This window comes from Megalops cyprinoides, chromosome 20 (genome assembly GCF_013368585.1).
Source record: "Megalops cyprinoides isolate fMegCyp1 chromosome 20, fMegCyp1.pri, whole genome shotgun sequence".
Classification (NCBI taxonomy): domain Eukaryota; kingdom Metazoa; phylum Chordata; class Actinopteri; order Elopiformes; family Megalopidae; genus Megalops; species Megalops cyprinoides.
In genome coordinates, this window is record NC_050602.1 from 22,090,971 (window position 1) to 22,111,673 (window position 20,703).

Genomic DNA, 20,703 nt, shown 5'->3' on the forward strand with positions numbered 1-20,703 from the left:
AACTCACACAGATTCAATAGAATTATAAGGCGGGGAAACCTATCCCATCTCCGTCTTTTTGATGGGATGGCCAGTCATTCGTTACATTTAGACTGAACATAAAAACATCTTATCCAGAAACTCATGTTTTATCCAGAGTTCAGGTGTTAAGACTGCTATTTAGCGTTCCGTATTCATAGATATGTATGAATTTTGTTCCTTCTCAGTGTCCGTACAAACCCCGCCTCGGTTTGTGTCTCGCAGTTGAGTCAGAAGATGGCGGAAGCACCCCCACGGCCCAGCCGGTTTTTCTGTCACCGATGCTCAACAGAGATCAGCCCTCTTCTCCCGGTACGTAGCGCAGACTAGGAATAAACGGCGAGCCAACAGATCAAGGTTTAGATGTTAGAATGTGTGGATAATTCACACGTCGTTGTGGTTTTAATGTTGATGTGTAGCTAGCTAGCTAACGTTACCTAGCTAGCAGGTGCTGTACCCATTGGCTTCTGCTGGGGAACTAGATGGTTCACGCTGACAGCAGTTATTAGCTGTTTAACGTTACTCTCCATGCTAGCGATATGCCAAAACACATCTTTGGCTAGGTGAATTTTGGGGGATAGCTAGCTACCTGGCTTGCTAGACAGGTTATGGCTTGCTAGCGAGATGTGCAGGGTTGCTAGCCAGACAGACAGCTAGACTAACAGTAAGCTAACGCTATATGAAACAGAGGTAGCTCGTTAGCCGTCTACGCCAAGTAGGTAAGGTAGTAGATCTAAATGATTAGCCAGATATTTTAGCTACCCCAAGACGAGGGAGACGTGTCCTGTAGTGATATCAGATTATGATTTGTTAGCTAGTTTGCTAACACGTTGAAATGGAAACGTGTGATGAGCTTTTTTCAGTACTTATTTATTTGGTCACCCAACGCACCGAAGCGCACTATAGATTAGATAACGTCAACTTAGCCAGTGTAATCAAGTAGCTAGCACAGAGCTAAATTGTTAGCTAACGTTAGCCAGTGGAATAAAATTAGCTGTGATTCAGAAAGTGACAAGAGCTAGTCTAGGTAACTATCTATATCATGAATACGATACTGTCAACTGTCCAAATTTGATACCCTAGCTGGAAACTTCACGTCACGTCTAGGTTTGACTCGGTCACTTTGGGTGTTTAGCTCCTAAAGCTAGGGCACTCACGTGAATTTACCCTAGTTGTTATCAGCTTTCCTTTGTTTAACGGTGCAGGAATTGTTTTCATTTAATTTTGGCCTACGTAACGTTCACTAGAATTTGGGTGAATTCTCAACTGTCAAGGTCGTCCGTGCACCACATTGAACTGGAAAGTGGCAGGGCCAAATATTGTGTCATTCATTGGCTTAGGTTAAATAAGGACTCGGCTTTCGCAAAAATGTCCCCAGCTACATTAATCCGTATTTGCTCTATAATTGCGTTTAAATTACAGAATGTTTATTTTGTTATGTAACACCATAATAATACCTTAAAGTATGCATTTATCAACAAGTAATCACCAGTATGGGTAAAGATGATTGGTTGGAGCATTGGAGATGAGATGGATCTTGAAGTAATATCATTAAACAGAGCTTTGTCTGTTTCCACATATGACAGGGATTTGTAATGTTAGATTAATTAAACTAGAACAAGTCTCAATAGCAGAATGGTAAGATGTTATTTGATTACAAGCTAATTTATGGGGAAATTTTGAATCATTGCTCAAAGCCTTTCAAATCAGCCTTGTACCTTCCAGTGCTATGTATGCTCTGGTGACATTTCCACTTCAGTACAATTCAGTAATTTCTAGGCCACCCAGACACATTCCGCAAGTCACAATAGAATCCACACAGAAAATATTTCAGCGTGACAATAATCACTCTTCACTAATATGAGTGAATTTATCCCTGTCTGTTGCAACTTGCTCTAAAAATGTACACATTTCATTTTTGGTAGCCAGATAAGAGTGAGTGAAAACTACTTTGATTTTGTGGCATTGCCTGAAAATTCATGAACTATCCCTGCTAATGTAGTCTATAAGCTTATGCTAGGAGTGGCTGAAGCTCCAGTTTTTTTTTTCAGTCATGAGTTACATTTTCATTGTGCCACCATTGCAGATTTTACTCTGGGCATATCCACTGTTAAAATGAGTTGTGCTTTCTCCAGATTATTGCAGACCAAATGGATGGTTTTCAAGGTTTCAGACAACAGAAAAGAAACTGTTTTACTCGGTCGTGAATTCATTTGTTGGTTACGAAGCCGATAAGCTGCTTGTTACGGACATAGATTGGGCCTGTTTGGTGGGAAAGGATTTTACTCTACAGGAACACAGTCATAAGAAAATGAAATGTAAATGAATGAAAATGACAAGGTTATGTAGCCTGTATGTATTAAACAGGCATGTGATGCTGTTAACAGAGGTTGTTTCAATGTTTACATTTAAACCACTTGCCCACAGGATTACACCTGTCCGCGGTGTGAGTCGGGCTTCATCGAGGAACTGCCGGAGGACAGAAGGTACCCCATCATGCTTTGTGGGAAAGTAAAATTAAGCAGATGAATCACCACAGTGTAGGAATTTCGAAAAATGGTTGCCTACCCTTCGCCCCTAGAAAAAGGGTTGAGAATCAGTTCAAACAAGCTGTGCAGCTCACTCTGTATTGTTCTGCATTTAAGATTCTTGATACAGTGTATTTCATGGCTGGTGTGTCTGTGTGCACTTTAAGAGCAGAGGATTTCAAACAGGCTATACAGGCCTATTGGAGCACAGTTGCAGAGAACTGTGGCAGAGCTTTTAATGAGGGCAACCCATAGGGAGTAAAATGGTGACAGTTTTTGACAGATGAAAAAAAGATTTTTTGACACATACTATGCCTAGTAATAAAATGCATACTAATATGTAGTAGAGTACAGCTCGATACTGTCAGATTCTGCCTGATTCCTTTTGCTTTTGTTCCTGACCAGCGCCGAAAATGAATCTACCTCTACTGCCTCCACCAGCAGCACCAGCACTCAGAGCCAGCACCCGTTCGAGGTTTGTGAACTGAGGGGGGGTGATCGTCTGTGCTGTGGTACTGTGTCAGGATTGTTTATTTTACCAGTGAGCTGTTTGTCAGTGTTTTCTGAGCTAATCATTGTGCTGTATAATATGTGGTACGGTATTGTATGATATGTATGATACAGTCACAGCCCAGATTCAGATTAGCGCTGTAGGGTTTAGCCTCTGCTTGGAGCAAGCGTCTTCACTGGCAGAACCAGTCTTGAGCTACGTAGCTCACCTGAAGTGCTGTGGTAAATGTCCATTTGTTAGAAGTGGATAATTTGTAAACTGGGTGGTTTAAGGAGGCCTGGATAAGGGTTATCTGCCTCGCAGCCGACTCCCTCTCAGTCCGGGCCACACGCGCACGTGTCGCCACTGTCTTTCAGAGCGTGGACCAGCACATGTTTACTTTCCCCCCCGGGTACGGGCAGTTCGCGCTGGGCATCTTCGACGAGAGCTTCGACTTCGGGCTGCCGTCGGAGGACAACCGCGAGACGGAGAACCGGCGAGAGAGGGAGCAGGCGTACCGGCAGCGGTACGGCGCCCGGCAACCGCGGGGGCGCCACGTGCCACGGCGACAGGCGGGAAGGCACGAGGGAGTGCCCACGTTAGAAGGGTAAGAGGGGTAACGGGACACTGTCTGTGCTACTCGTTCGATGAGGCTCCACTGATCTAGGATCAGTCTAGAGTGTCTCCAGTTTAGAAATCCAAGGACCATTTATCTTTGCATTATTGACATTATTGGCATTTAGCAGACGCTGTTATCCAGACAGACTTACATACATAACAATTTTTTTTTTTTACACGTTACCCATATATACAGCTGGATATTTACTGAGACAATTGTGGGTTAAAGTACCTTGCCCAAGGGTACAGCAGGAATGCCCCCATAGGGAATCGAAGCAGCAACCTTACGAGTCCTTCTCCTTAACCACCATGCTACACTGCCGCCTTATCTTCTTCTTGGCCAAGTTTGCTGTTAATCCATATTTAGGTAAAACAGCTAGTCAAGGGGAACTAGTATTATGGCTTTAGCTTATTAGTGATTGGCTGGGAGAAATGGAAATATGCCTCTCTGGCTGGCTGACTGGCTGACACACTGGCTAAGTGGCCTAAGCAGTACAGACATTTTTTAACTCTTGACATTTCAATACACATTGTGCTCAGCACATTACTTGCTGTAAGTTTTTATTCTGCCTTGATTTGATGGGAAGAGTAACCCAGGTTTTGTTTCCCTGCACAGAATTATTCAGCAGCTAGTGAATGGAATTATCGCACCAACAGCAATGCCCAACTTAGGCATGGGACCCTGGTAGGTGGACTGCGCTGAAACCAAAAATAGCTAAATGCAGTAAGCCTCACATCTCATTTATTGAACAAAAGTGTTTCATTAAAGTAATTTCTGCTCAGGTCTGTTTTTTTTTCCCTCTCCACAGGGGCATGCTACACTCAAACCCGATGGACTACGCATGGGGGGCCAATGGACTTGATGCAATTATTACACAGGTGAGCTCATTTTAAGCCACATATTTAGGCAGCCTCCTTGAAAGTATTCTTTAGGGACAGTGACATTATCAGTTTGGCAAAAAAATGTTGAATTTTTGTGTGGCAAGTATAAAAATGAAAAGAAATTAAGTTCATGGCAGTTACAGGCCATTGTTCCTTGTCCCTTCCTCATATGGCCAAGAATAAATGTACAAAAGCGGTTTTTGCGAATATAATTTTCTCAGCTTCATTACTCAAAACTACAAAAAAGGATATAAACAACTTCTTGTTTTTTGAGATGACCAGCTCTTTATCATTTCTCCCCTAAAGTATGTTATAAATAAAAGCATTATCTGGGAAGGAATTTCCTCCAATGGAGCCTCCATGAATCTGGCTTCAGGCGATGAGTTTATGAGGCTGCCACTGCAGGCCACAGAGCTTTTGTTTTTGAGTTGTGATATTAAATCTGCTATTTCCTTTGTCCTTTTCCATCAGTTATTAAATCAGTTCGAGAACACGGGTCCACCGCCAGCAGACAAGGAGAAGATCAAAAGCCTGCCGACAGTCCAAATCACAGAGGAACACGTAGGTGAGTGGGTTTGAACCTCACGCTGACCTCACAACCCAGCTTCCAGCAGGAGAGCACGGTACCCTGATGCGATTTAAAGTCATAACGTTCGGTGATTGTGGACTGCAGCGTAGAGCTATGGAATTGGGCTTGAACGTTGCAGGTTGGAATGCCAGATGGAACACTGCTGTTGTTCTCTTGCTTGCAAAAAGTGCACCTGCCTGCTAAGCAAATAAATGATATAATTAGACTTGTGTTCAGACTTTTAAATCGCTTTCCTCTTATTCTTCCACAGGTTCAGGGCTAGAATGTCCTGTGTGTAAAGAAGACTACAGTGTAGGAGAAAATGTTAGGCAGCTTCCTTGCAATCACTTGTTTCACAATGATTGTATAGTACCTTGGTTGGAACAGGTAGGTTCTCTTACTTTTCCTTGCTCCTGCTGTATTGTGTGCGGCCTTGCTGTAAGGTGAAGTGTGGTGACTGATATTATGCTGTGGGAGCCTCTTTAACTCTGAAATGGGCCGCCTGAGGGAAGGTTCAGGGGGTTGAAGTAGCCATGGAGGTATAGCAGGCATTCATTTTGATGTCCCTCTGTGTTTCAGCACGACACGTGTCCAGTGTGCAGGAAGAGCTTAAGCGGAGAGAACACAGCCACGGATCCCCTGGGGCTATCAGGAATGAACTTCTCCCCTTCTTCCTCATCATCCTCCTCTTCCTCTTCCTCGAGCTCACCCAGCAATGAGAACACTGCCAACAACTCCTAAAACTCACTCAGCCCCCCCCACCCTCCACCTCTCCCCCTCCTCTGCAGCACCCTCTTCACCCCCCCTCATCCGGCACTTCTGCACCGGGGGGCCCCAAAGGCTTGGCCGGGGATTCGCGTGAAGTGAACCGCAACGGCGACAACGTGAAGCTCTGTCCCATTTTTACTGTGAACTTGAGAGCAAACGGTCTTCCTCCGCCTGTGGAGAATCTGACCTTTGACCCCAGCAGGGAGAGCGCGGAGAGGTCATGAGGAGCTGAAGACAGAGCCAGTCAGGCCGAGGGGTTGAGCCTTCACTGGGAGGGAGGGGGTTAAATACGTGAATCAGCAATGGACCAGTACTGTTCTGAACTGAACTGAACTGAAGGAGCTATTTTTTATGACTCTCTGTGTTTGGTGGACATGGCAGGACACTTGTTTTACATACAAAGGATTTTTTTTTTTGTAAAATCGAAAACCCTCCCTCGGCAGTACAGCTATTAGTGGCAAAATGGAAATGTATGTGTACATAGTTTATGTGTTCACATTTTAACCAGAAAAAAAGCTCTTCATCAGTGCAGGCAAGGGATCACAGAATATCCTGAGGGAGGGGGGAGTGGGGGAGGAGTGTTGGGCGAGCTGGACAACTGAGTGTGTGTATTTGATTTGCACAAAATATATATATACACATATTTTTTTCCCCAAAAAGTTAATAGACAATACGTAATACTGTGCTTTTAAAGGTAGTTTGGTCAATTGAAAAAAAGGAACAAAAACAACAAAAAAAAGCAGTGTTTCACTTCACCCAGTGCGTCAGTCAGTGTCTGAGCCCCTCCCACACAGGCAGTAGCACAGGGATCGCTGCTAAAACCCCAATTTTGAAACAGTGCTGAATTTCTCTGCATCTCCCTCAGTTTCCCCAACTGTATTTCCAAAAACAGGTTTTCACGGGTTGATGTCTTAACAACAAAGAAGAAAAAAAATCTCTATTGCCACCAGAATAATAGTCAGATTCTCACACTCAAGTTTTTTTCTTAATTTTTTTTTTTCATACATATTCAATGACTTGACTTTAATGAAACTTTTTTTATTAACTTATTGTAAGTTAATGAAATGTTTTGTAAAAATCGTAATAAAAAGATGTGAAATGAATTGTGAAAGGAACTGTGAACTGGAGTAGAGTGGCAAAAACACAAATCTTGAAGAGAGAAAACGGGATTGCGTTCCTCCTGAAGACTGAGATGTTTACAGCAGATGCCTGCCCTCTTGTCGCACAAAACCTCAGCAACATACAAGATCTTATTCTTTTCGTCTTGTAGCGAGAATGGCTGCACAATTCCGTCTCGAACGTTTTTGTAACTATAAGCGAAACTATTAACTATAAATTTCGTAGGAGCGCTCAGTGCTCGCGTCTCGATGATTGTTACGGAATTGCCACATGCTGCATATGATTGAACCACTGAGCAGACATTATTTGTCATGTAAACTCGGGCCTTAACATAAGTTTAGACGGGTATTAAACATACGAATTAGTACTGCGTTATTTTAGCTACTAGTTTAAGTTCAGAATTATTTGAACAAGCGCTACAAGTAAATGACTTGTTGCTTAAAACAGCTGTTTCGTTTGCAGGACGGTTCGTTTAGTTCAGAGTAAAAATAATACAGGCTATGTACACAGTACATAAATGTGGATTTTACGGAGAACCCAACACAAAAGGATATAGTGCAAATTATTTTGGCAAACTCCGAAAGTACAAGTTAAATCACTATAACTAAATTCGTTCGTTTGACGCGGCAACCCTATCTATAACGGACACAGAGAAGTTTAATTTGGCCCGCTAAATGAACTGCTTGCCAAAACATTGCTCTAATTCAGAGAAAATGTTTAGAATTAACCTTAATTAACAGCGCTGTTAACTAAATCACCGTTTGCTGTAAGAATAATAACTACAATTGTTGCCTACATTTGTCAGAAACAAATCAACTTAAGTGCCTCAAGAGGTAAACAGCAATGCCCCACCTGAACTTTAAACTGGCAACCTTTGCATTAGGGGCCCTGAAAGGGAGAGGGAGGTGACAGGTCGACTATTATATCAAACATAAGCCTACATTACATTTGTACTTGCTTTATTCCTCTTGCACAAAAGCTCAAGTGCGCCCTCGTGTGTTTCTATCTTGTAATAAAACGTTACATTATTCTAAATGCTATAATCATAGCATCATTCTAATACATACTGGATTTCCCCCCTTACACTCACAGTCTCTTCAGGGGCCACACATAAAGCTTCCTTAATATATTCAAATGTAAATACTTTCACATATTAATCAACAAGGTCCCACATACTCAGACTTGGAGGTTTCCTGTGGAGGACCCTAAAGAAAATATTTTAAAGAATAACAATTCATTCATTTAAAAACTGAGTGCACAGGCAACCTGATTATGGTTAAATGCACAGACTCATTTAATGTGTGGATATGTTTCAAAGGCATAGAAGTGAGGCATGACATTTGCTATTTCGCTCAAATTTATGGGTGTAAAAAATAGCTCCAATAGCTCAGCTATTGAAAAATAGCTATAAAAGAAATAGCCCCAAGCATAGGCTGAGCCCTAAATACAGATCTTACTTGTCTGAATCTGGGCCACATCACAAGCCAGAAATGAATGAAGCCTACAGCAATGAGACACACTGTAACTGGCTTCATCCTGCTGGGGTAAGGTCGACTTACATCAGATGTGGTTCCCTGGCTCAATGCTCTTCTTAAGCTCCTCCTACACAAATGCCAGATGCCTTTATTTGTCCAGGCAGTGAATGAAGTGTTACTGTGAACACTGAAGTTGTTTCTCTTGCAGTGCACTATGGGAGATATTGCAGTGAGGTGAGGGAAATTTAATGAAAAAATCTCTAAGTGTGTCCTGGGTAATATGCAGCCTACAGTCACCTCAAACTGCATTTTTGAAACATTTTAATTTTTTTATTTTTTAATTCATATTACCATGTGAATAGGGTGCATATATGAGCAAAATGATTACTCTCACCCGATTACAGTTAAAAAATGTTAAAACCCGTAGTAAACATATATGAGCAGTATGACCATGACTCAAAGAGCACTAGGAGCATGTTAATTTGAAAATTTGTATCGGCCATTTCTTTTCTCCACAATAACAATGACATCTTGTTAGTTGCTTGTTAAACATCATTCCATCCCCAAGCAAATGAGTGTTAGAAAGAATACTGAAACACAATAAATCAGAAATGCAGACGTCAGAACTCAAGGGTCTAGCATTAGACTAACTTGATTTTACAAAGACTGTTCTTACCACATCAACAATATTATTTTATAACAATTTTGAATAATGCCCCCATACAAAAGTATCGGTACAAAGAATTTATTTGAAGTGCTACAAATTCAAGCATCTTTATAAGCAGTTTACCATCATCTACTAACAATGATAGCTAGCAAACAGGTAACAGTAGTAGACAGCTAACACTTTACTACAATGAGCAGCTATGGTATACATCGCTGAAACTACAGCTAAATCAAGAAACCCAAACAACTTGGTCAGATATATCACATATGAAACAGCAGAGTGGAACACAACAGATACATTTGTCAGATAGTGTCTTCCTTTTTGTTAATCCGGCACTGTTTTTCACTTCTCAAAGCCTCTTCTCCTTTTGCCCGGCTGCAAGCTCGTGGTTTGCTTTAAAATTCATTCACTCATTAAAAAGTTTTAGTGTACAAAAACACTACAGAAGAGTGACATCACTTCCTCAGCCACAATTTAATGACCATGCTTCCACAGATCTACTGCCGATTCCCTTTTCAGTTCTTTTCTAAATGCCTACTGACATAATTACAAGTATTATTGAAACGATTGCTCAGATTTATTTTCCTATTATACGGTGGATGTTCTTCTTTCCCTTCACAAGACTTTGTATTTTTTTTAGACTTGTAACAATGACACATCAGTAAGGAGGAAATGAATGGAACACAGGACTGGCAGTTCATCAGTGGATGTCTGGTCATTAAGCTGTTGTCATGGAAATTCCTTGCATATTGTTCAGTAATTTCACAGCTCACTCAGGAAGCGTAGTGATGTAAAGTGATTATAAGAGACTCTTCTGACTCTGTTACTTTAATAACTTTAAAGTTAAATCATCAATCTCTCAGGCTGGATAGTAACAAGAAGTGTTTTCTACAATATGGAAATATTTATTGTTGCAATAATCTGCCACTGTTTAGACTCACATAAAAAAAAACTCAATTCCTGAGCCAATATGGTACTGTGACAGCACAAGCACAGTGACATTATTATTATTACACCTCGAGGAATTAATTCACACCTCATGCCGTTAATCATCTCTCATGGGCTGAGAAACAGCAGGTCTTTGTGAGTTAGATGCGTCACATGTACCACAGGCTTGGTCTATAATGTATAACATATACAGTGTACATTTTTTACAACATAGGTTTGATTTCAACCCAAAGAAAAACGTGGAATATATATTTAGTGCTCTCCACTTATTAGAATCGCACCTGTCCAGAACAATGTGATTCTTAACAGCAGAACTGGAAATGAATGGATGAATGTTACTGTGCAATTCACTGGGGCTACATAGGCTACAATTCTATTAGTTAATTAGTTAAACGTCCTTAACTACATGATTTCAAACATAAAATAATTGTTTGGCTTGTTTGAATTATTTTTGATTGTCTCTTGTAATTGGCATAGTGTGGACTACAATGCTATGGTAGAGTCAATGTTTGCTCAAAGACTTGTTCAGTGTGGCTAACACTGCCTCCATCATAGGCCCCTGGCCGGTTTGCATTCATTTTCTGTCTCCTACATTCTTCACGATGCTCTTTTTTGGAATCTTAGCCCCTGTGCACTTTGGAATTCCCAATTTCTCAGCTGCATCTCTTTGGTTGGTCTTAGAGGTCTATCATTAAGACTCAAGAAGGCAGAAAGCATCTTTCTTTTGATTTACTGGTATCCAGGCACTTGGCTAAATTGCACATTTTTTTTTCCTCAAAATATCTTTTTGTGCTGGGTTTAAACTGTCAAGTGGAAACAGAAATACATACAATACACTTTGTATAACAGGTATTACCTGCAGCTTTTCAAGAACAAAAGTTGAGCAATTTTATTTTGTGTAATTTTCTATCATTTGTATGGAGTAAAAGTTTATAAATGACACACAGATATTGAGAAAACCTTCATTCAGTCTGCAGCTTTGAACTAAAATAATGTTGACTCAATATCAAACATTTGGTATCAAAATATATCACCTCTTTTCATTTAGAGTTCAGAAAATAGAGGGTAGGTATTAAAGCGGGCTTCCATGATCTCCCATTTTAATTAAACAACTTAGACATTCAGCTTGTTCTCTAGCATCATAACCTCTCACTGTATATTCACTATGAACGTTAACACACACATCCGCTGACAAATTCGAAAACATATCAGGCTAATAGGTTTAGCACAGTACCTTTGGGGTTTCTTTAGTCAAAGAAGCACAAAACAGGAACCTTGCACACACATAATAAAAACATAAAAAAGTAAAATGCAATAAAGCAAAGACATACACACATGCTTTACTGGCCACGGCAGTGTGTGTAACACATACACAGGAGCCAATCACAGGTTACTTTGTGTCTGCCAGCATTTAAGTGGCATTTCAAAGCACACTTCCTGTTAATTGCTTTATGTTCTTTACATTTGTTCTGAAGGCATATATGGCTATTCATTCTCTTCTACCAACTCTCTGTTTAAAGCCTCACACTACGATTGGGACAGACCTGCCTGTGTAACAGACCTCTTATTTCAAGATGCTGAGTCTGTTCACTGTTGGGAGTTATTCAAACACTGTAACACAGTTAAAAAAAAAAACAAAAAACAAAAAACAAAAAAAAAAAAAACATACAAAATGAGGAATCAGCCAGTGTGCCAACCCCAGATAAAAAGCAAAGATAACTTAAAATGAAGAGGTTCCTACATGTTACTACAAGTAATGTATGAAATAAAGTGTATTAACTGAACAATGTTGCTTAAAATGCCCCTTGTATCTCAACGCTCAAGCTATGCCTGTTTTGACCCATCTGTGTTTTTCAAGAATGCACTAATATTATCATGAGCAGCACAGACTGTGGTCTTGCCATTCTGATATTTGCAACAGTTGGATCCTCCCCTTATCAGCAACACGACTGTTGTTCCTGCGGTTGAACCCTCCAGTCATTGGAGGGAAATCAACCGAGAATGTCGCCTTCATACAGTTATTGTTGTAAACACAACCTGACCAGCAGCATGCAAATGTTTGCCCTCTTCCTTTCTGATCTGCTGATAGGGAACAGTAACATGGTTACAGCTAATGGACCGGGCTGACAGAAGGGCACCAGTTTGCTCTTTGAGACGTTCACCCGTACTATACCCCACCAGCAAAGGAAACATTGGATTCCTGGCTTATGCTTTCTTTTGCCTCCAGGGGCAGAGTGTCGAAGAGATGGTCTTCAACACTGAGGCCAGCCCTGCGGAGCAGGTGGCACTGCCCCAGTTCTGCCGGCAGGTGGTCCAAACAGTTTCCCTTCAGCTCCAGCTGCACCAGCTGTGTCAGCTGGCCTATTTTCCCAGGGAGGAAGGAGATGCTGTTATACGCCAGACACAAAGTTTTCAGCTTCACGCACTTGAAGAGCTGCTTGGGCACCACCTCCACCTTGTTGTTGGAAATCGCAAAGTGCTGGAGGTTCTGCAGGAGCCCCACTTCTACGGGGATCACAGTAATGGAGTTGTGACTGAGGTCCAGGTACCTCAGCTTGAGGAGACTGAACAGTGACGCTGGCAGTGTCTCCAGTTTGTTGTGTGAAAGGTAGAGCTGCTCGAGGTTCTTGACGTGACTGATGGATTGCGGGAGGGCGATGATTTTGTTATGCCACAGTTTGAGGCACGTCAACCTTTTCAGGTGCTGGAAGCTGATCACCTCTTCGATGGTGCGGATGTTGTTTGTTTTCAGATCCAACTCCTGCAGGTTAGTCAGGCTGAAAATTGCGTGAGGAATTCTCTCCAGCTCACAGTTGAGCAGCTCCAGTTCAGCCAAGTTCAGCATCTTCTTCAGGCTGTTAAGGACCAGTAGTTTCGTACCGTCATTGTGCACCACCAGCTTTATGAGGTGAGGAGAAAGGTCTGTTATGCTTGTTGGGATCTTGGTGAGGTTGCTCTTGAGATGCAAGGACTTAAGGTGCCTCAACTCTCGCATGGACTCCAGCCCTATCATTTTATTGTTTTCTGAGTTTAGGTTTCCAACCAAGTACAGCTCCTTGAGGCTCTTCAACAAATAAACCCATGTGGGGATCTCCGCGACGTCTGTAAACTTGACGTGAAGGCACCGCAGGTGGTCACGGAGAAAGCTGAAGGCCGTCTGCTCGACCTTGGCAGGACAGTGGCAGAAATGCAGCTCCTGGAGGCTGGTCATCTGGGAGACCTTCGCTGTTATCCTGACCTCGGGTATCAGCTCCAGCTTCAGTACCTCCAGGTCGGTGAGGTCGAACACGGCGTTGGGGAGCCCCGAGAGCATGAAGAGGTGCAGCTCCAGCTTGTCCTGGGCGTTGCGGGTCACGTGCTGGCGTAGCTTCTCGAAGGTCCACTCGTGGTTCAGGCTGATCTCCCGCAGCTTGTTCTCGCTAACCTCGGAGAGGAAGACGCCGAACCTTTTGGAGTACAGCTGGTCGTACTGGTCGACCATGTGCAGGAGGAAAGCGAAGTCGTTCTTCACGTCGGGAATGTCGCTGAAGCTGCTCTCCTCTCGAACTTTCTCGAAAGAGTACTCCTTCAAGGGGCGTCTGAACAGCCAGAAGAGGGTGTACAAGCACACCAGGCCGTAAATGCAGATGACGGCCATGTAGCTAACGAGCAGCTTCCTCAACATGAACGCCATGTTGTGCGTGCACTGGAACCTCTCGTAACCGGTCAGTTCCTTAACCTGAGGTTCACAAATGTGGCAAAAACTGATGGCGGCCACGAAGGTCGAGGTGTAGCACAAGATCAAAATGAACTTGACGGTTTTGATGACCGTCTGACCGACGTAAAGCTTGTAGATGAGGTCGCTGTCCTCCACGTGCGTGCGGAATTTTCGCACCTTCTCAAAGAGGGCTTTGGCCTGCTCCCCGTCTTTTTTGTCCAGGATGGTCACGCTCGGGGCTTCTGTGACTGGCTTCTCAGCGGAGAATTTCAGCCCTGCGTTTGGCAGCATGGGAGTGGATGGGCTGGGACTTTCCTCTTCGCTGCCCGTGGAAACATGCTTTGGTACGGTGGAGGCACCAGTGAACCTCTGCTTGTTCTCTTCGGAGTCCTCGCAGGCTGTCTCAGACAGTGCCTTTGTAGTCCACGGTGACTCAAAGCACCTCCCCAGAATAGACACAAAGTGCTCGATCTTTGAGCTAGTCTTTGGATACTTGAACCAAAAGTTGCTGCTGACCATGAGTACAATCGTGTGGATGAGGGCAAGGTACGGAAAGTACTTAGAATACCAGGGCAAGGCCATATGGTAGCACATCTGGTTGACGAAGACGTACTGCTGAAAGTCTAAGTTTGTTCTAAGTCCTGTGGGCTGCGGCTGACCAGGTATTTGCGCTGGCTGATTCGAATAAAGCGCGTGGATAGCACTGTCAGGGAGATCTTTAGGGATTAATGGCGTGGTTGCCGTGACAGCCTCAGGTGGCCTCTGGGATGAAACGTAATTTGGACACTCCAGCTTCTTCTCAGGCTCCAGGTGAGGGAGGCAAACCACCTGGTCTCTGGTTAATTGCATTGTCCCCGCAAACACTGCCAGCATCATCATGATCACCCCAAGGTAATCCATAAAAACGTCCCACCATGGTTTCAGTATTCGGTAAGTTGGCTGGATGTCATTAAGGGAGGCTACCTCCGTGAGGGAAAACATTCCTGCGACAGAAAATAAAAAAGGGTAAATTAATCCAGATGAACTGTAAACTGCCCATACAGCTGTGGTAGAAAAACATCATTTTGAAAAGAAATATTAGGAGAGGCACAGTACTCATACTAAATATTGAGATTTCCCGAACTAGCAAACTGCTTCAGCAGAATTCATGATGTATAGATTTTATTTTTCAGATGGGTATAATCAGGATAGAATAAAATATAAAGTACCAGGCGTTGTCTTCCCTTTCCTGCTCTGAAGCAATAGGCCAGGGAAGGAAATGATACTGCCTTTACTGACATCCAATCCCTTCAATCCTACTGAGAGAATCCATACAAAAGTCCAATACAACATCTGACTTCCTGATTAAATTACCCACCACAGTACATCTTGATTATGCAACAAGAAAAGTGATATCATGAAGCAAAGTGGTGCCAAGGATAATGTTTTTTATATCTCAGATTTCAGTTCATGAGCTTTTGCACAAAGCCCACACCCACGATGAGTGCTAACTAACTCATACGATCTAACACAATCTAACTCACTCACTTACAAAGTATTGGTTCCCACACAAAATCATCCTTCCAGTAAAGACCGCTATGAGCTGACAAAAAAGAGATGAACATTACTTTAAAACTTCAGATCAGCAAAATCAAAAACTGAGCCACGATAGAGGAAATAACAAGGTGGTTTTGCACTGATGTCATAACTGAAAAAAAGAAGTTCTAAACCTCAGGCTCATACAGATCTTTAACCATAACTAAATGAAATATAAATGTAAATACTACAAGAGGCTATGATATTTGCACATCACATCACAACACAATTACTGAACCCTCTGCATCCAACTCTGCTGTTTTAAGAACAGACATCTGCAGGACATTAGGAAAAACCCAATTCCACTTGCATTCATTCTCAGAGCAATCAGCTAAGGCAAACCAGATTCTGCTTAGATTTATTCTCTGAGTAAATAGTGAGGACACAGACAGGCGGTAAAACTGCCACAGTAGTGAGCACCTTTCCTTTGCTTCTCTTTAATCTTCAGTACACTGTATACTTATATTTTATGATAAACACAACAAAATGATTGCAATAAATATGATGATACTGTCATTCTGTGGTACAGTATGATATGGTAATGATATGAAAAGGAAATGACAAGACAGGCTCAGTTTACTGTTATTTGTCCATACCTGTGAAAAGACAGGTAAGTTCACCTGGAGTGTTACTTTCACTTCCGCCTTTATCTTAATGCGCTGTCACGACTGCTGTGGAATCATTCTGAATTGCCAAACCATGATGGAAAAAAAAGAGAGAACTTCACACTCCTTCATGAAGCACGTGCCACCTTCAAAGAAATACCATGCCAGTGCTTGTCCAATTTACCTTCCCAGTTTCTCTCTTCTAAGAACCTGAACTGCTGTCCGCTCTTGCTTTCATATCAACTCATTAAATATAAACAGATGCTCGGAAGATTTCCTGGAACACAGTGCTGGTAATTACAGACAATTGGAAAATCCAGATCATCAACAACGGGGTCAGGATTTTGAACTTCATACTTGGTCAAGAGATCTTAAAATCTTAAAAATTAACCACGATAATTAGAAACCTGGGCCTGACAATCTAACTGACTACACTCAACCATCAGGGCTCTGAACACTGTTTTTCAGCGAGAGTAGCACGCTGTGTTTTCCACACTGACATGTGATTTCCATAACCCAATGGTATCTTAAAGGAATGGTTTGGAATATGGCTCTCTTTAGAATTACATCATTAATTCTGCACAACTTCTGATCTTAACCGGTTTGCTTTGTTTTTTAAACAAAGCAACAGTTTCATACCTCTGGTTTTGTGAAATATTCCCTGCTGTACTGATACAGTGCAGTTTACAATAGCTTCATGTTGAAACAGGATTTCCTTTCAAATGAAAGCCACAAGAAACTCTTTCTCAAGAGTTTAAGTTGCAAGGAAGTCATAAACACTGCTACAGCATTATGTTACCATGGTTCTCCTACAGCACAAATTGTTGCAGAAATTGTCTAGTAATGTATCACCTTTATTCTCCTCTGCATGTACATTACATTATTGGCATTTAGCAGACGCTATTATCCAGAGAGACTTACATAGGTTACAATTTTTATATTTTATCCATTTATACAGCTGGATATTTACTGTGGCAGTTCTGGGTTAAGTATCTTGCCCAAGGGTACAACAGTGCCCCAGCAGGGAATCGAACTGGCAACCTTTTCAGTTACGAGTCCGGCTCCTTACCACTATGCTACACTGCTGCCCCTGCTACAATAAAGATGCAAATGGTAACTGATGATGATTACTCACTAAAAGGCGGTCCTATTGAACTATTATAGATATGGGAAGTTGCTAATCATGGACACCCAGAACATTCTGGCCTTAATTAGCCTTGGATCTAATTTAATCGCTATTTCCACCCGCTTAAAAGAGGTCCCAGATGACCACGCTGTTGTGCGCTGTCCTCAGACTAAATCTATTTTAGATTTTTCTACATTGAGCAGGCCTTGTCAAGTATCTGGCATAACACAGTTGCTGCAGAAACCTTTCAAGGCAGAAAATACATTTAATTGCATCTCTGCAGATCTTGAATGTTAAATCAGATAACTTTCAGGTGATGTTTAACTCAGGTCAGTATTCAATAAACAAACCCAATCAGACCTAAGTAATTAGAAGCTGTTGACGGTTAAACAAGCTAACAAAGTGTTCCACCCGGATCAGTAAAAACACGACCCTATTTAACACCAGTGATTCCCACGCTGTCGGCTGGGGTCCTAGAAAGCATCATTTTATTAACAAATAGGGCTGTAACTGTTCTGACTTTTTCGGAATAACTGAACTTATGCACCTTGGGGAAGAATTTCATAATGAAGTTGTTTTCATGGGCGTGTACAAGAAAGCACAGCTACTAGCACAATAGAGTGAAATGAAAAGCACCTCTCAGTTGTTTTAACCAATCAAATGAAGGGGGAGGGAGTGCACATACTGAACAGTACCTATACTAAGCAGACAGCACAAATTAACCATAGGTGTAACTCACGCGATCTGTTTCAACTGCTTGATGTGTGTGTTCCCACTAATCTCAGTAAGCATTCATGTGGTTACCAGGCAGTCATGGTCACGAAAAGAAGCAGGCAGAAATGCAATGGGCCTTTATCCTCTGGAAGGCTATAAACTTGACCGTGGTGAGAAGTGGCTACTGGTGGACAGGAAAAAAAGGTGCCCCTGCCTCCTACAAAAAAAAACCCATACAAAGTCTGCCTAGGAGAGGGTGCTTATAAGTGCACACGCTCCCACTCAGTATCATGCGCAAAACGACTAGAATGACTTGGAAATTTCCTTGGAAATATAGTTTATTAAAAAAAAAGGTTTATTTATTTACGTTGAGTCATTTAGCAGATGCTCTCATTCAGAGCAACTTAAAAGTGCATTTCCACCAATCTGAGAGTCATGCCCACTGACGCATGGGAATTTCTGTTTGATTCCTCAGAGAAAGGAATTCCTTTCCACACTGGCATGTGCCGGGCAGTGAGAGAGTCCATAATGAATAAAATTCCAGAACCATCTACTTCAGGCATCGTCAACTAAGCCCTAAGAAAAGTGTGCGCAAATATGGGTGATATTCCAAAATACACCTTTACTAAGTTTTTTTAATTAATGGGAAAGGGGAAGAAAGTAAATATGTTAAATAATGAAGAAAAATAAACAAAGGTACACAGGGAAGAAGTTCACAAAGAACAAGCAAGGTCAACTTTATGGGCTGCTGTAGGGGGTAAAATGACTTTGCCGGCAATTTTTCCATGAATTACTCATACTGGGAAAGCATGCACAATATTACTCGGTTATGTTTTAAAAAAGTTAATATGTAAATAAGAATCTTAGGGCAATGTGGATGGTATATGTAATTAATGCATTAAGCATTTACATTGGCCTATAACAAAAGTTTGTATCTATGTTTCGTCACGAAGGTATATGCCTCCACTGTGACATACGTTTGGCATGCGCGTGAGTGCTGTGAATATGCATACACCAAACAAGGAAGCTATAGCTGCTTACAGGCCGGATAAATGACAATCATTATTTAAACTTAACGTACTCCATTCGGAACGTACTTCCATTAAGAGGCACATTTCGCCATTAATAGTACTCACACTAAATCACACCATTTGAGTTGTAACTTGAGTAGTGTGCAGCATTCACTGTTGAGGCGAACCCTCCTGAAACTTTCGCCTGGAAAGTTTGAAGAAGAATAATAATCTTTTATGCTGTGGATTTAAGAAATACACACAGGCGGAATTAAACTGAAAACATAAATATAATAATAATAATAAAAAAAACAGCGAGTTCTTTTGTCTGGTAGATTTTCTTGATGTGAACTGAAGTGTGAGCTCATTGTGTTCTGGCCTACTTTAACGCTTTTCTTTACTCAGTATTTGACTGAGAATATTCATCACTCCAGCAACATTTCACAGCAAACACCGAGAATGGTAAAAGATAAACATAAACGAGCATACTCACTGTCCAGACGTTATAGTAACGTCGGTCGATTGCTGCTGGTAACTGTATCTTCCAACTCTTCCACAACACACACACACACACGCACACTGTCTGGCCGGTTCAATGGAGAGTACAGCTCCGCCAATAAGATCAGCGAATTACGAGCTGTGTTGTAACTTGCACAAGGTGGTACATATTCTGCTTTCAGAGGGAACCGGAGGCGCATGCACATAACGGCGCGAACACATTCGCCATACAGAAATAATATTTTATTTAAGAGACAACTACGCCATTGCAGTCGAAGACTCAACTACGGCTTGAAACAATATTTCACCGCTATTCTGTGTCTCTCGGTGCTGCACGCAACGTCTAGAGTCCTATTCGAAAACAATCCGGCTGACTCTAGCAGGCACCGACACGTCTGCAGCGTGTTCCTCAAGAAGGTATTGTAAACATGTTCAAACAACGTTCTGAAAAAAATGCCCTTGATCTGTACGTTTATCTACAGATCACTGCCTAAAAATATAGTTACTGTTCGCTTCTTAACGCATCAGGGCTGGAAAAGGCATATTCCTGTTCCATCGCAGTTCGCAGAATAAATCGGTCAGTAGCCTAATCTCATTTTCACGCAGCGAGCCATAATTTGAGCGCCTGGTACGGCTAACCAGTCTGGACCAGTTCTCAAACATATTGCCGGCTGATTCCTGCTGTCGGAAACATCATCCGTCAGATTGTGAGGAAAATTAACCTATTCTGCCACTTCGCACGTTATGCGGTAAACGCGGGGAATACGTTCCCTAAACATTTCAGAAACAGGAAGTTTGGAAGGGCGGTCCTAAAGTTTAAGTGGAGAGACAGTGACGTCTCGGCGGCAACACGTGGGCAACAGATGACATTACACGGGCACGTATGGGTAGCTAAACGATTACACACATGTTGAGCTCAAACCCAAGTTCACTGTCTACTGGTGCTAAATAATAGGTTGCTTTTGAACACAGTCAACGCCGGATCTGAGGGACTCTGTATTCGCTGGCCCCTGGTGTATGCTTAAGTTCCAGTGGTTTTCCTAATAAATGATACAGTTTAAAACATGCATTGAAGTAGTTCTGTGATTACTTTGGTCTTTACATTCATTCTTTGGTCTTTACATTCATTCCAGTGAAAGGTTCACTCACTTGGGCAATCATGTTTCTTTCAATGGGTTTTCACAAATACCGATATCAAACAGGCAATTAATCAGTCAGGCAATCAACGACAGGTGATGCTTAGCTAACCCTTTCAGGCCAGAAAATCCAATGCGACACCTTTTCAGATGTTTTTCTTTATTTCTTTAAGTGCCTATCAAAGAAAAAAACCTATTAACGGCATTATGAATCCTCCTTTTAACTTGGAGGAGCATATTTGAAACGAATATACTTTATTT

The 20,703-nt window shown here is 42.0% G+C and overlaps 2 protein-coding genes across 3 annotated transcripts; one reads left to right on the forward strand and one right to left on the reverse strand.

Moving 5' to 3' along the window:
• The first annotated feature begins 242 nt into the window (after positions 1-242).
• Positions 243-6,836, forward strand: LOC118795844 (E3 ubiquitin-protein ligase RNF126-like). The gene is made up of 9 exons (XM_036554591.1): positions 243-330; positions 2,446-2,504; positions 2,952-3,021; positions 3,414-3,643; positions 4,271-4,339; positions 4,464-4,533; positions 5,008-5,101; positions 5,376-5,491; positions 5,684-6,836. The coding sequence occupies exons 1-9, from the start codon at positions 256-258 to the stop codon at positions 5,843-5,845; spliced, it is 945 nt and encodes a 314-aa protein (XP_036410484.1). The 5' UTR covers positions 243-255; the 3' UTR covers positions 5,846-6,836.
• A 2,367-nt stretch (positions 6,837-9,203) lies between these two features.
• LOC118795666 (volume-regulated anion channel subunit LRRC8D-like) lies at positions 9,204-20,177 on the reverse strand. Of its 2 annotated transcripts, XM_036554314.1 has the most exons (3): positions 15,950-16,027; positions 15,310-15,360; positions 9,204-14,761 (listed from the first exon to the last, which is right to left on the reverse strand). In XM_036554314.1, the coding sequence occupies exon 3, from the start codon at positions 14,757-14,759 to the stop codon at positions 12,249-12,251; it is 2,511 nt and encodes an 836-aa protein (XP_036410207.1). In that variant the 5' UTR covers positions 14,760-14,761; positions 15,310-15,360; positions 15,950-16,027; the 3' UTR covers positions 9,204-12,248. The 2 variants fall into 2 exon arrangements, with proteins under 2 accessions (XP_036410207.1, XP_036410206.1); XM_036554313.1 differs by lacking the exons at positions 15,310-15,360; positions 15,950-16,027 and adding an exon at positions 19,302-20,177.
• Positions 20,178-20,703: the final 526 nt, after the last annotated feature.

Coding starts and splice junctions, on each gene's coding strand:
- LOC118795844 (XM_036554591.1), top strand. CDS start 256: ATGGCGGAAGCACCCCCACGGCCCAGCCGGTTTTTCTGTCACCGATGC. Junction 2,505..2,951: donor GAACTGCCGGAGGACAGAAG/GTACCCCATCAT, acceptor GTTCCTGACCAG/CGCCGAAAATGAATCTACCT. Junction 5,102..5,375: donor AATCACAGAGGAACACGTAG/GTGAGTGGGTTT, acceptor ATTCTTCCACAG/GTTCAGGGCTAGAATGTCCT.
- LOC118795666 (XM_036554313.1), bottom strand. CDS start 14,759: ATGTTTTCCCTCACGGAGGTAGCCTCCCTTAATGACATCCAGCCAACT.